Source organism: Rhizophagus irregularis, chromosome 16, assembly GCF_026210795.1.
Source record: "Rhizophagus irregularis chromosome 16, complete sequence".
Taxonomy (NCBI): domain Eukaryota; kingdom Fungi; phylum Glomeromycota; class Glomeromycetes; order Glomerales; family Glomeraceae; genus Rhizophagus; species Rhizophagus irregularis.
Window position 1 is genome coordinate 2,881,063 of NC_089444.1, and position 16,530 is coordinate 2,897,592.

Here is a 16,530-nt window from a genome sequence, read left to right on the forward strand (position 1 = left end):
AATATGATAATTTTTAATGTGTAATTTTAATTAAGTGAAAAAACAAAATATAATTTATTTATTGTTATTGCAAAATTAAAATAAGCTAAATACATAAAAATCATTAACAATTAGACAAAATTAGACTTAATTTCACCAACATTTGGCAATTTGAAATTTAGACGAATGACTAGTAAAAGGTTGATGAATAGTTTATTTCCGATTTTTTAATGAATTTTTGCCAATTTGTGATTGCCAAGTGGCAGGCGAACTGTGCGAATTGTCCATAATAATTTTGACAATTTTTTTGGCAATGATCGGCTAAAATTAGATCAACTTTCGTCCAACATTCGTCAATTTGAAATTTGGACGAAATGGACTATTCTGACCAATGATCTGCACTGGATCTACAAATTAATTGAGCAATGGACTGGCAATTAAATTTTATTTTTATTTTTTTGGTTTCTCACACTAAATTTCAATTTAATAATGCACAAGATCTAAAAAGTGTTAGTTAATTGAATAAATTTCATAAATCAACTACATAATATTATAAAATAATAAAAATAAACTTTATACATTAACTATATATTAACAGCTATGGAGATAATACCTATTTTATTCAACTTTCTACAGTTAGAATATATGTGTTGTATATGGTTTCACAAACACATATTATGCATGATGCAAAGTATTTATTTATTATCTAAATAATAAAAAAGAATTTGTATAAAGTTATGCAAATTTAACCAGAAAAAATTTTGTTTCAAATAATTTTGTGATATGATCGACATTGAAATATTACTAAAAAGTTCTATTACATAATGCTTACGTACATAAGTAATTTATGCAAATTTTGTGTTACCTGTTACTTGTACGTTACATAGTTTATTATAAATAAGATTTTATTAGAAAAAAATTTTTGAGCTTTTGAAAACAATGCTTTCTCAAAATATATCTTTGACAGAAAATAATATTCTGAAATATTTAGAAACCAATTTTACAAATTGGACAAGTGGAAATGAAAAAATTGATGACTTTATTCAAGAAAGGCAATTAAAAATTAATACCTATAATGATTTAGTGCTTGAATGGATACCATACAATCAGTTTAATGAAATTAAAGAAATAGGAAAAAATGGCCTTGTAACAGTATATTCAGCAGTATGGAAGGATGGTCCATTATACAAGGAATATAATGATAGTAGTTATACAAGAGATTCAAATAAAAAAGTTGCATTAAAATGTTTACATAATTCACAAGAACCAATTAATGCTTTAATAAATGAGGTACGAAATTTCTTCAAATATTTAATAAATACTTATTGTAATTAATATATTTAAATCTCTTTTATTTATATTTAGGTCAAAAAATATCCAACAATATATAATGCATTTCAAGAATTATATGGAATTTCTCAAAATCCAGATACAGAAGATTATATTTTAGTTCTAACCAATTTTATAAACTTGGCAAATTGTAACAGTGGAAATGAAAAAATTGATGATTTTATTCAAGAAATGCGATTAAAAATTGATAACTATGATGATATAGTGTTTGAATGGATACCATACAATCAGTTCAATGAAATTAAAGAGTCAGGCAAAAATGGTCTTATAACAGTATATTCAGCAGTATGGAAGGATGGTCCATTACACAAGAAGTATACTTATGATAGTTATACAAGAAATTCAAATAAAGAAGTTGCTTTAAAATGTTTAAATAATTCACAAGATTCCACTGATTTTTTAATAAATGAGGTATGAAATTTCTTCAATTATTTAATAAATACTTATTGTAATTAATATATTTACAATCTCTTTTATTTATTTATATTTAGGCTAAAAAATATCAAGTAAATCATAATGCATTTCAAGCATTATATGGAATATCTCAAAATCCAGATACAGGAGATTATATTTTGGTTCTAACCAATTTTATAAACTTAGCAAATTGTAACAGTGGAAATGAAAAAATTGATTATTTTATTCAAGAAAAGCAATTAAAAATTGATAACTATGATGATATAGTGTTTGAATGGATACCATACGATAATCAGCTTAATGAAATTAAAGAGTCAGGCAAAAATGGTCTTATAACAGTATATTCGGCAGTATGGAAGGATGGTCCATTATATAAGAAATATAATAATAGTAGTTATACAAGAGATTCAAACAAAAAAGTTGCATTAAAATGTTTACATAATTCACAAGAACCAATTGATGCTTTAATAAATGAGGTACGAAATTTCTTCAAATATTTAATTAATACTTTAATATTGTAATATATTTACAATCTCTTTTATTTATATTTAGGCTAAAAAATATCAAGTAAAGCATAATGCATTTCAAGCATTATATGGAATATCTCAAAAACCAGATACAGGAGATTATATTTTGGTTCTAACCAATTTTATAAACTTGGCAAATTGTAATAGTGGAAATGAAAAAATTGATGACTTTATTCAAGAAAAGCAATTAAAAATTGATAAATATGATGATATAGTGTTTGAATGGATACCATACAATCAGCTTAATGAAATTAAAGAGTCAGGCAAAAATGGTCTTATAATAGTATATTCAGCAGTATGGAAGGATGGTCCATTATATAAGATATATAATAATAGTAGTTATACAAGAGATTCAAATAAAAAAGTTGCATTAAAATGTTTACATAATTCACAAGAACCAATTGATGCTTTAATAAATGAGGTACGAAATTTCTTCAAATATTTAATAAATACTTATTGTAATTAAAATATTAATCTCTTTTATTTATATTTAGGCTAAAAAATATCAAATAAAGCATAAAGCATTTCAAACATTATATGGAATATCTCAAAATCCAGATACAGGAGATTATATTTTGGTTCTAACCAATTTTATAAACTTAGCAAATTGTAACAGTGGAAATGAAAAAATTGATGATTTCATTCAAGAAAAGCAATTAAAAATTGATAACTATTATGATATAGTGTTTGAATGGATACCATACAATCAGCTTAATGAAATTAAAGAGTCAGGCAAAAATGGTCATATAACAGTATATTCAGCAGTATGGAAGGATGGTCCATTATATAATAATAGTAGTTATACAAGACATTCAAATAGAAAAGTTGAATTAAAATGTTTACATAATTCACAAGAACCAATTGATACTTTAATAAATGAGGTACGAAATTTCTTCAAATATTTAATAAATACTTATTGTAATTAATATATTTACAATTTCTTTTATTTATATTTAGGCTAAAAAATATCAAGTAAAACATAAAGCATTTCAAGTATTATATGGAATATCTCAAAATCCAGATGCAGGAGATTTTATTTTAGTTCTCAACTGGACAAGTGGAAATGAAAAAATTGATGATTTTATTCAAGAAATGCGATTAAAAATTGATAACTATAATGATATAGTGTTTGAATGGATACCATATGATCAGTTTAATGAAATTAAAGAATCAGGCAAAAATGGTCTTATAACAGTATATTCAGCAGTATGGAAGAATGGTCCATTGTACAAAAAGAATATATGGAGTAATTATACAAGAAATTCAAATAAAGAAGTTGCTTTAAAATGTTTAAATAATTCACAAGAATCCATTGATTTCTTAATAAATGAGGTATGAAATTTCTTCAAATATTTAAGTACAATTTAATTAATATATTAACAATCTCTTTTATTTATATTTAGGCTAAAAAATATCAAGTAAAGCATAAAGCATTTCAAGCATTATATGGAATATCTCAAAATCCAGATACAGGAGATTATATTTTAGTTCTTATCTGGACAAGTGGAAATGAAAAAATTGATGATTTCATTCAAGGAAGTCAATTAAAAATTGATAACTATGATGATATAGTGCTTGAATGGATACCATGCAATCAGTTCAATGAAATTAAAGAGTCAGGCAAAAATGGCCTTATAACAATATATTCAGCAGTATGGAAGGATGGTCCATTATATAAGAAATATAGTAATAGTAGTTATACAAGAGATTCAAATAAAAAAGTTGCATTAAAATGTTTACATAATTCACAAGAACCAATTGATGCTTTAATAAATGAGGTACGAAATTTCTTCAAATATTTAATAAATACTTATTGTAATTAAAATATTAATCTCTTTTATTTATATTTAGGCTAAAAAATATCAAATAAAGCATAAAGCATTTCAAACATTATATGGAATATCTCAAAATCCAGATACAGGAGATTATATTTTGGTTCTAACCAATTTTATAAACTTAGCAAATTGTAACAGTGGAAATGAAAAAATTGATGATTTCATTCAAGAAAAGCAATTAAAAATTGATAACTATTATGATATAGTGTTTGAATGGATACCATACAATCAGCTTAATGAAATTAAAGAGTCAGGCAAAAATGGTCATATAACAGTATATTCAGCAGTATGGAAGGATGGTCCATTATATAATAATAGTAGTTATACAAGACATTCAAATAGAAAAGTTGAATTAAAATGTTTACATAATTCACAAGAACCAATTGATACTTTAATAAATGAGGTACGAAATTTCTTCAAATATTTAATAAATACTTATTGTAATTAATATATTTACAATTTCTTTTATTTATATTTAGGCTAAAAAATATCAAGTAAAACATAAAGCATTTCAAGTATTATATGGAATATCTCAAAATCCAGATGCAGGAGATTTTATTTTAGTTCTCAACTGGACAAGTGGAAATGAAAAAATTGATGATTTTATTCAAGAAATGCGATTAAAAATTGATAACTATAATGATATAGTGTTTGAATGGATACCATATGATCAGTTTAATGAAATTAAAGAATCAGGCAAAAATGGTCTTATAACAGTATATTCAGCAGTATGGAAGAATGGTCCATTGTACAAAAAGAATATATGGAGTAATTATACAAGAAATTCAAATAAAGAAGTTGCTTTAAAATGTTTAAATAATTCACAAGAATCCATTGATTTCTTAATAAATGAGGTATGAAATTTCTTCAAATATTTAAGTACAATTTAATTAATATATTAACAATCTCTTTTATTTATATTTAGGCTAAAAAATATCAAGTAAAGCATAAAGCATTTCAAGCATTATATGGAATATCTCAAAATCCAGATACAGGAGATTATATTTTAGTTCTTATCTGGACAAGTGGAAATGAAAAAATTGATGATTTCATTCAAGAAAGTCAATTAAAAATTGATAACTATGATGATATAGTGCTTGAATGGATACCATGCAATCAGTTCAATGAAATTAAAGAGTCAGGCAAAAATGGCCTTATAACAATATATTCAGCAGTATGGAAGGATGGTCCATTATATAAGGAATATAGTAATAGTAGTTATACAAGAGATTCAAATAAAAAAGTTGCATTAAAATGTTTACATAATTCACAAGAATCCATTGATTTTTTAATAAATGAGGTATGAAATTTCTTCAAATATTTAAGTACAATTTAATTAATATATTTACAATCTCTTTTTATTTATATTTAGGCTAAAAAATATCTGACAAAAATCTCAAAACATAAAGCATTTCAAGTATTGTATGGAATTTCTCAAAATCCAGATACAGGAGATTATATTTTAGTTCTTATCTGGACAAGTGGAAATGAAAAAATTGATGATTTCATTCAAGAAAGGCAATTAAAAATTGATAACAATGATGATATAGTGTTTGAATGGATACCATACAATCAGCTTAATGAAATTAAAGAAACAGGCAAAAATGGCCTTATAACAGTATATTCTGCAGTATGGAAGAATGGTCCATTATACAATAAATATAGTTATAGTAGTTATACAAGAAATCCAAACAAAGAAGTTGCTTTAAAATGTTTACATAATTCACAAGAATCCATTGATTTCTTAATAAATGAGGTATGAAATTTCTTCAAATATTTAAGTACAATTTAATTAATTTATTTACAATCTCTTTTTATCTATATTTAGACTAAAAAATATCCAACAAAACATAAAGCATTTCAAGTATTGTATGGAATATCTCAAAATCCAGATACAGGAGATTATATTTTTATTCAAAATAATTATATATGGACAAGTGGAAATGAAAAAATTGATGATTTTATTCAAGAATTAAAAATTAATAACTGTGATGATATAGTATTTGAATGGATACCTTACAACCAGTTTAATGAAATTAAAGAAATAGGAAAAAGTGGCCTTGTAACAGTATATTCAGCAATATGGAAGGATGGTCCATTATATAAGAAAAGTGATATGTGGAGTGAAAATTATACAAGAGACTCAAATAAAGAAGTTGCTTTAAAATATTTGCATAACTCACAAAATTCTGTTGACCTTTTAATAAATAAGGTATGTCATTTTAATAAATATTCATAAACTTAATATAGTATATTTATCTCTCCTTATTTATATTTAGACTAAAAATTACTTAACAAAATCAAAAATATTTGACAGAGTAATTTGTGATATATATGGAATATCTCAAAATCCAGATACAAATAATTATATTTTAGTTCTGGGATGGACAAGTGGGAATGAAAATATTGATAATCTTATTCAAGAAATACAATTACAAATAAATAATCACAGTGATATAGTATTTGAATGGATACCATATAATCAGTTTAATAACATTAAGGAAATAGATAAAGGTGGATTTGCTACAGTATATTCTGCAAATTGGAAAAATGGTCCATTAGTATGTGATACAAATAAAAAAATGTATAAAAGGAATCCAAATAGAGTAATTGCCTTAAAATGTTTACATAATTCACAAAATATTACCAACAAATTTTTAAATGAGGTATGAAATTTCTTTAATAATTTATTTGTAGTAATAAATATGATGTTAATTTGAGCATAATATATTAATTATTTCCATTATAAATACATTTAATAGGTCAAAGAATACTCAATAAATAAAAGTAGCAATATTCTTAATGTATATGGAGTATCTCAAAATCCAAATACAAAAGAATATATTATGGTTCTCCAGTATGCAAAAGAAGGCAATTTTAATCATTGGATAAATAAAAACTATGAACATTTTAATTGGAAAGATAAATTATCTGCATTGCTTGATATTATTAATGGTCTTAAAGAAATTCATCAAAAAAATATAGTTCATTGTGATTTTCATACAGGAAATATATTATTTTTAAGTAATATAAATATTTTTGGTAATTGTATATCAATTTCAGACATGGGATTGTGTGGAGAGGTTGGTAATATAGATGAAACTAAAATTTATGGAGTTATGCCTTATGTGGCTCCTGAAGTATTAAGAAGAAGGTCTTATACCAAAGAATCAGATATCTATAGTTTTGGTATGATAATGTATTTTGTAGCAACTGGAAGACAACCTTTTTACAATCGTGCACATGATCATCTTCTTGCATTAGATATTTGTAAAGGACTTAGACCTGAAATAAATGAATTAGAAGCACCAATATTTTATATTGATGTAATAAAAAAGTGTTGGGGTTTAGACAAGAATAATAGACCAAATATTTTTGAAGTAGAAGAATTGATCAAATCATATCATAAATCATATGGAGGGGATCTTTTTATAGTAGAAAATGAAGATATTAAAACACAATTCGAGAAAGCAGAAGAATATAGAAAAGCAAATCTTTCATTTATTAAAAATTACCAAATAACTACCCATCCTCAAGCTACTTACACATCTCGATTACTTAATCCTTTTACAGAAGATCTTCCAGAATATGACGATAATTCTCAATGTTTAGATCAAGTAATCTAAATCTAATCCAAATGAAACATATGATAATAAAGAATTTTAAAAATTTATACACTTGATATACATTTGTATTGCTGTTATTCTATAGAATTTGCAATTAATTTACAAAAATAAAATCAGTTTATAATTGGACATATTGGTGTAATATTTCCTTAAACATTTGCTGGAATGATGTACTTTAATATTGACGTTTTATGATAAAATATGTGTGAATTCATATTGTTTATTTTATTTACTTCCTCATGCACTCCTTGCTTATATTTATAAAAGTATAGCATATGAAAATTATAACTATTTGATGACAAATAAACACAAAAAAGGAAGTAAGGATTTTAAAATTTAATCTTTAATACAATGTAAATAAAATATTCATTTGAACTGAGTTTACAAATAAATCCTAGGAACAGTAATAACGTTTAATATTTTTAGATTTATATTTTATAATATAGAGTTTTGGGATACAAAATATCACAAGTAAGTATATACTGTATGTATTGCCTAGTACGTCAATAAAACATAAATCAACTAGAACAATATTCTCCAATAGAAATTTATTTTATAGCTTCTATTAAAGATCCCTAGATATATTGTATAATATTATAAATATATACTGCTGTATAATTATCAGTTTGTATTATTTTTTAATTATCTAATACAATAAGAATTTAATTGCATTATCAAAAAGAATATGAACATAGATCAGACCTAGCAATAAATATATTAAGAAGATGCAGTAGCTCTTACTAAAAAAGAGAATGTGTATCCCTATGAAAAAAGTCTGTGTGATTTTTGTTGAAAAATCATTCAATTAAATTCACTACGATTTCTGTATATTTGACCATACAATAATTGTGCTAAAAATTGCAATAAATCACACAATTATTGCATGGTAATTCATTCAATAATTATCCTATTTTTGACTCAAATTTTAGGCCATATTTTAGGAATTATAGGTTAAATTTTACAGTAATAACAGGCAATTTATAAAGTGAATTATGAATTTTTATTGACTTAAAATATAAAAAATATACACAATATTTCATAAATAAAATACTAAATTTGATATAATCATAAATATAAAAATTTGTAAGAAAATAAAATAAAATAAAGTATGTTAATAACATGAAAGTAAATTAGTAGTATCAAAGAAGAAAGTAAATTATTAGTGTTAGTAATAAAAAAAAAGTATGAAGTTAGTGAAGAAAGCAAGTTAGTAACATTAAAATGTAAAAAGTTAGGAAAATAAAAAGATAAAGAACACAAGTTTTCTTACCTGATATTTTAAAAGAAAGTTGAAGAAAAGTTAAAAGGTTAAAAAAACAAACAAAAACATTTCGCGTCATATTTATTTTGACGATCAGATCACGTGATCAACATATATAATTTAAGAGTTAATTTTTACCGCATAATTCTGGCCAAATTATAATTCCAGTCAGAACTAATTGTGTAACCTAATAAAAAGTTTTTGACTTTTTTTTAGTTACAAGATAATACAAAAATTTCACCAATGGGTCCGAAAGATGCCCGTTTATAAGCAAATATGCAGTTGAAATTTGTGTAACCTTACTGCATAAATCACTTTACTTAGGAAAATCTATTTGTAATGGTTAAAAGTGGTCTATTTGACCCTAAAAGTGGTCAAATGTAACCATACAGGTAAGATGGAAAGTAGTATAGTAGGATTACTCAAAAATTGCTTTCTGTATCCTAAATTTAAGTCTATTTTCAAGTTGTACAATAATCACAATTTTTATTGTACAAAAATTGAATGTTTTCTGTATCCTAAATTTAAGTTGTATAAAGATCACACAAAAATTGAACATTTTCTATATTCTAAATTTAAGTTGTACAAAAATTGCATACTTTTAATATGCTTTGAAAAACTTCATAGCTATTTTTATCCAAAAATCTGCAATAATTGTACAATTTCCACATGGACTTGAACAAATATCGTACAAAAATTGGATGATTTTTTTTCATAGGGGTAACTTTAGTGTTCTACAATTGCAATATATATAATCATACCAAACGTATGACAATGTAATCTGACAATATATTTTAAATCATTCTCTTTAGATACATAAAGTGTTACACTTTGCATTTTCTGTATAATCAACTTGCATCTTCTGATACTCAGCACATATAGTGGCTTCAAATAACTACTCTTATTATTTGTTTATTTAGTTATAATACTGGTAGTGCTCTGAATCATCACAAAAAACTTGTAAAAGTAAAAAATCATTCAGTAACTGAACTAATATAAACTGATCGCAATGAAGGATTCAAGCATAGGCTACACCCACCACCGAGGCACTGACTATCTAGCTTTAAAAATTTAAGCATCCAAATGGATACTCAGATGTATGATCGAAAGTAAAAAAAATAAAAGGAAAGGGACTACTGAACTAAAAAATACATTTCACTCCTCCTTAAAACCTGCTACATTTCTACGAAAAGAAAAAAAAAGAAATTAAAACTCTAGCTACTTAATTTGTGAATCTAAGGTTAGTATCACTTAGTAGAACTGAAGGTTTTTTCTATCCCATTATTCAAGTTGTTTTAATAACTTTTGAAGATTGACTGCGCATTAAATCAGCACCTTTGGATAAAGATAATGCAATGATCATAAATGGTAACTTGAATCTACTGTGGCAAGATCACTAAGTGAAATGATACCACAATTGGCGAAACTCTGAAGATATTAAAACGTGAGAGAAGATCAATAAATTTACTCACATGGCTATGAAGAATAACGCAGTTCACAACAACTAATTAGGGCTAAATAAGGGCGTAAGGGCGTTAATAATAACTTACCAATGTAAACCCAAAGACTTCAGAGTGCTTTAAAAATGACGTTAAGATTTGGAAGCGCAGTAAATAAGAAATACGACGCAGTAAGTCACATGATTTGGGCGCAGCAGTCACGTAAGGTATAATTAAGCAAAACAAATATAACAATCTGAAGTAATTATTAACACGATGAAAAATGTGACACGTAATCTATTTGCGTTATCGAAAAATATATCTTAATGAACATATTAAAACAAAACAGGAAATATTACATCAATATCAGATATCATTCTCGTATCCTGCTATAAAATTAGCTTATGTGCTGTCTTTTAAAGTTGGAAAAAATTTATTTGATTTTACTTTGTTACCGAATAGTTTTATAACAATAAGTAGAATTGTTAAATTCAACGAAGAAAATACAAAAAAAAAATTCTCGATATTAAGCATAACATGACATTTATCTGGAGTAATTTACAGAAACTATTAAAATGAGGAGCACGTATAATAATGTGGTGCTATTATTATGTAATCATATCAGTAAAAGGTTTAGAACGGATTTTGGTTTCACAATTTTGTTTCACAATTATTGTGAAAAAAAAAATCATTCTTAACAAAACTACGTGACGCAGAAATTTCAACGAAAAATATTATTTTCATCATATACACCGTTGACTAATGTATAAAATCAATGTGACCTATCTAAAAAACTGTAGTAAAAAATTTTTTGTACTACATTAAAGAAAATAGCATGATATTTTTCTTTTTAAGACCTTGTGTAGCCTACTTCCCATTTTTACTGGCCGGAATTATTAAAATTGGACCGAATTTATAGGTATAAAACCGGATGCAATTTGTAAAAAACTGGTTTGAAAAGGGGTTGAAAAAGAAAAAATTAAATTTAGTTGTCAAAAATGAAACTGGTTCCTAAGTCACTCCTCTCTATGTAACGGCTAAAACATTCAGTTCATTAACATAAATGATAGTAAAAGTGCGCGCAATTTGTATGATTTTTTTGTAGGACTACCCTTTATAAATTGGATAACTATTGTAGCCTAAGAAAATGCAATAGTTTATTTTTATTTATTATTATTATCAATGTATATTTTTTTAAACATTGTTACTCGTCAAGAAGTAGCCATTTCTTAGTATAATTAAAACAATAAATAATTATCAGCGCGATAAGGGATTAAAGTTGGGGAGAATTTTATTTGATTATACTTTTATCACATGAGTAAAATTAATAAAATTTTTCTCTTAATTGTTTTCACATTTTATTATTATTTTTTTACTTACATTAAGCGTCTAACTGAGTACCTTGCCTCACTACTAATTACATTTTATTTATTTTTTTTTTACTTAAACTAAGAATCGAACCGGATACCTCAAGATAAACTATTAATATATTAAGTCTCCCAAATAAACGTACAATAACAAGTGAATTACACATTAGTTAATTCAAAAATCGATATAAAAAGTCACATGATATTTAATTCTGACGATAGCGAATTTTATATTTGTAAAAGATAAAGTTTGGTTATTTTACAAATATAAAAATTCGCAAAAAAAAATTATTTTCATATTACACTAATATTTAAGATTATAATTTAATTCGGAATATTCCTTAATTAATTTCGGTATATTTGGCGTTTATTACGTTTATTATTATTGTAATCATATCAGTAAAAGGTTTAGAATGGATTTTGGCTTCACAGATCACAATTTGATTTCACAATATTTATATATTGTGAAAAAAATCGAGAATAAAAAAATGAAATTACGCAGGCGAAGAAGTTTCAACGAAAAATTGTTATTTTTTATTTTATTTTATTTTAATGACATTTTTTGTATCATATTATGGAAAAAAAAAGAACGAAAAAAAACTGTATAAGATGAAATTTTTTGTAGTAAGTCCATGTTGATGTTTGATACTAACTTCAAAGATATTGAAAGGATTAATTTAAAAATTATTTTCTTATAAAAACTTGGAATGTTATATTATCTTTTCCTAGTTTTTCCGCATCCCCTAGTTTTTTTTCACCTGTTTTCCTTTATAATTCTATATTTATTTCAAGTTTTCCCTTCCTTTTTTATTGGAAAAGGAAACTCAATTATGGTGTAAAACACCAAATATTTTTTTTTCGTATTTCTCTATTAGTTTCTCTCGTTCATTATTAAGAAGGATATTCTGATTATTTAAATACGAAGCCAGCAAAGTAATCCATAGAATTTCTCACATAGACCGCAGATTTATTATCAAGGAATTTCTTTCTACAATTATTCTCTCGTTAACATACATTATGACGTGACCGCTTAAAAGTGACTTTAATTCGAATTTCATATACTTTATAATTAAAAACAATCCCATTAAAAAAAAATTCGTTAATTGTTAATATCAAAAATTTAATGTGAATTTATTAGTCATAAACAATATCCATTGACTAAAAAGAATCTCTAAACATTGAAAAAGCAGCAGGACATAGTTCTAATCTGATTATAGTCTTGACCCAAACCAAAAAAGAATAAACAATACTTTTTGGATTAAAAAAAAATTCCAAAAATTTTGATAAATTCTGATTAAAAATCCCCTAAAAAAATCCAATAAAAATAAAAGAAACAATAATAATAAAAGGAGGGATAAAAAAATTAATAAAAAAAGACTAAAAAGGTAGTTTTGTAAAAACTGAAAAATAAATTATTATAGAAATGGTTAGTCGTGGTACAGTAATTAAGAGCTGGAAATGGCGCAAATAAAATGCAATTAATAAGAAAAATTATACTTTTTTTTTTGTTAGTATTAATCCATCAGAATAAAAAAAAATCCAGTTAAAATTTTAATTAACTGGAAATGTATTAGTTTAAAGATTGGTTATCGTCAGGAAGGTCAATCAAATTTCCTTAATTATGATATGAATAAATACGAAATAGATCGGACGCAAGAATATCACACTTTTCAATGTTACACAATTCAAATTATTTATACAGGGTAATCTAAATATGACAAAATTTTTTTTAAATAAACTAGCTGTCACCCGTTGCTTCGCACCGGGACCAATGAGTTTTTTTAAATTTAATATGGTAATAATTAGGTAACAAAAAATATGCATTAAATTGGTTACGGTACGTTTTGCCGAAAGCCACTTTGCCGAAACCCATTTCGCCGAAGCCATTTCGCCGAAGGGATGTTTTGCCGAAAAGATGTTTCGCCGAAGAGACGTTTCGCCGAAAGGATGTTTCACCGAAGCCGTTTCGCCGAATCATCCATTTCGCCGAAAGGATGTTTCGCCGAAACCCATTTTGCCGAAGCCATTTCGCCGAAAAGATGTTTCGCCGAAAGCCATTTAGCCGAAAATGATAGAAATATTACTTTTATAAAATTATTAATCGTGCAATCATGAAAATAAATTTTTTTTTTATTTATTTATTAATCTCTTGATCTCTTCATGAACCTTAATTCGTAATTCATGTAAGATTATATGATGGTTTTACAATACTGTAAAGATGGAAATTTGAGAAATTACTATATGAATAAAAAATTAGATTATTATTCAAAAATTGATAAATTACAACAAATTGCAAGTGGACTTCTGGATATTCATAATTCTGGAAAAATAATTGTTAATTAACAAAATTATAGTAAAAATGCCTTGCAATTTCTTATTAATAAAGTGTGAACCAGAAGGCTCATAATTTATATTTATATACATTTTAACGTATATTAATGGATTTTTTAAAAAAAAGTAATATAAAAAAAATAAAAAAATTATCCTATTTTAAGGCTAACAGTTTATTTTGTAAAAAAAAATTTTTAATTTTTCCAATTATCAACTTTTTTTAAGAATTATTTGTGAAATTGTAAGATTTACAAATGTTACAATTAATACTTGAATAAAATAGATCCAATGTCAGAGTTTTCTCAGTAAAAATTTCAGCCAATTCGGCTAAAAATTGACCGATTTACCTATGTAAGAAACGCAGATTTCCAAAGGTTTCGGCAAAACGTTCTTTCGGCGAAATGGCTTCGGTGAAATGGGTTTCGGCAAAATGTCCTTTCGGCGAAATAGCCATTCGACAAAATGGCTTCGGCAAAATGGGTTTCGGCGAAACGTCCCTTCGGCGAAATGGCCCTTCGGCGAAATGTCTCTTCGGCGAAACATCCCTTCGACGAAATATACCTTCGGCGAAATGGCTTCGGCGAAATGGGTTTCGGCAAAATGGCTTTCGGCAAAATGTCCTGATACCCATTAAATTATATTTATAATATTAGAATGATATAAATAATAAATTATTTTTAAATAATGTAGCTATTTATATTAATGATTTGATGTTTGAGTGTAGAGTGAAATTCGGATGAATTAGGAATTGTGAAAAAATAATTATCAATAAAAATTGATTAAGTTTTTAGAAGTATTTTGAAAAAACTTTAATATTATGAAAATACAACAAATATTTTTATTAATTAATTATAAATTTTATAATTATCTCTTATTATTTTATATTACGTCAATTTTAAACTTATAATCAACTTAGGAAAAATATTTGAACAATTAAATATTAGAAATCTGCTCATTTCATTTATTATTATTCTTTTGATACTCATTTTTATTCAATAAATTATCAATTTAACTAAACCATTTGAATTAAATTTTTTATTCAAAAATCTGGTGATTATTTAGAGAATTTCGGATATGGATTTGGTTATAATAGTCTATTATTAAATCAAGAATTTCTTTAATTAATTAATTATAAAATATTGTAAAAATATCAATTTTTTTTTGATTTTTATGAATTTGAAAATCAAACTATTTATCCAGCGTTCAATTTAATTGAAAATCTTAATCATCTTTCTACATGTTATTATAAAAAAAATTGAAAGAAAAAAAATTAAAAATAAATTTGGGGGAAAGAAAAAGGATAAAGAAAGAATCGGTTCAAAAAAAGGGAAATTTTCAAAAAAAAAGGAATCTGAAAAAAAATAAGTACCGAAAAATATTTTTCAGTTTGGGAAAAAAAATTAAACCTAAACGGGAAAGAATGAGAAAAAACAAAATTTTTCGGTTTGAAAAAAAAAAACTAAACCGAAAGAAGAAAGGGAAAAATTTTTTTTTCAGTTTGAAAAAAAATGAAAAATTTAAAATTAATAATCAAAAAAAAAATTCCGATTAAGGTAAAATTTTATTAACTGAAATTGTATTTGATTGGAATAAATAGATCAGGTGGAGGCATGTCACGGGTTTTAATTATATGGCATGGGATTTCAAGTTACACAATTCAAATTATTATCAGTTATGCAGAGACTAATCCAAACGTCAGACAAATTTTTTTAGTTATATAGTTTTTTTAGATATATAGATTTATCAAAAATTTATTATAGATTTAATTACAAAATATCTATATAATTAAAAACAATCTCACTAAAAAAAATTCGTTAATATCAAAAAAAATTTTCACAAATTTATTAGTCAGAAACAATATTATTGACTAAAAAAAATCTCACTAAATCATCAAAAAAGCCATAGGACATAGTTCTATAGTCTTGACCAAACCAAAAAAAAAGAATAAACTAAATTTTTTGGGTTAAAAAAAATTTGATAAACAAAACAAAAAGTTAAGTTAACCAAAAGAAACAATAATGATAAAAAGAGAGATAAAAAAATTAATAAAAAAAAAAAGACTAAAAAGGTAGTTAAGGTAAAAACTGAAAAATAAAAAAAAATTATTATTGGTTCGTGGTAACTAAGAGAGCGGAAATGACCGCAAATAAATGCAATTAATAAGAAAAATTATACTTTTTTTTGTTAGTATTAATCCATTAGAATAAAAAAAATCAAGTTAAAATTTTAATTAACTGGAAATGTATTAGTTTAAAGATTGGTTATGATAGTCAGTTAATTAATTACGAACGCAAGAATATCACACTTTTCAATGTTACACAATTCAAGTTATTTATACAGGGTAATCTAAATATGACAAAATTTTTTTAATTAGATAGATAAATAAAATAGATATTATAAC

At 24.9% G+C, this 16,530-nt stretch overlaps 1 protein-coding gene across 1 annotated transcript; it reads left to right on the forward strand.

Annotated features, from left to right (window-relative positions):
* Positions 1-803: 803 nt before the first annotated feature.
* On the forward strand, positions 804-7,731 carry OCT59_008363 (uncharacterized protein; the record flags this gene model as incomplete). The annotated part of the gene is made up of 17 exons (XM_066142399.1): positions 804-819; positions 1,064-1,269; positions 1,345-1,740; positions 1,821-2,219; positions 2,296-2,691; positions 2,765-3,151; positions 3,228-3,602; positions 3,674-4,048; positions 4,122-4,508; positions 4,585-4,959; positions 5,031-5,405; positions 5,478-5,861; positions 5,934-6,317; positions 6,385-6,771; positions 6,868-6,962; positions 7,169-7,188; positions 7,457-7,731. The coding sequence occupies 17 exons, from the start codon at positions 804-806 to the stop codon at positions 7,729-7,731; spliced, it is 5,232 nt and encodes a 1,743-aa protein (XP_065999284.1).
* Positions 7,732-16,530: the final 8,799 nt, after the last annotated feature.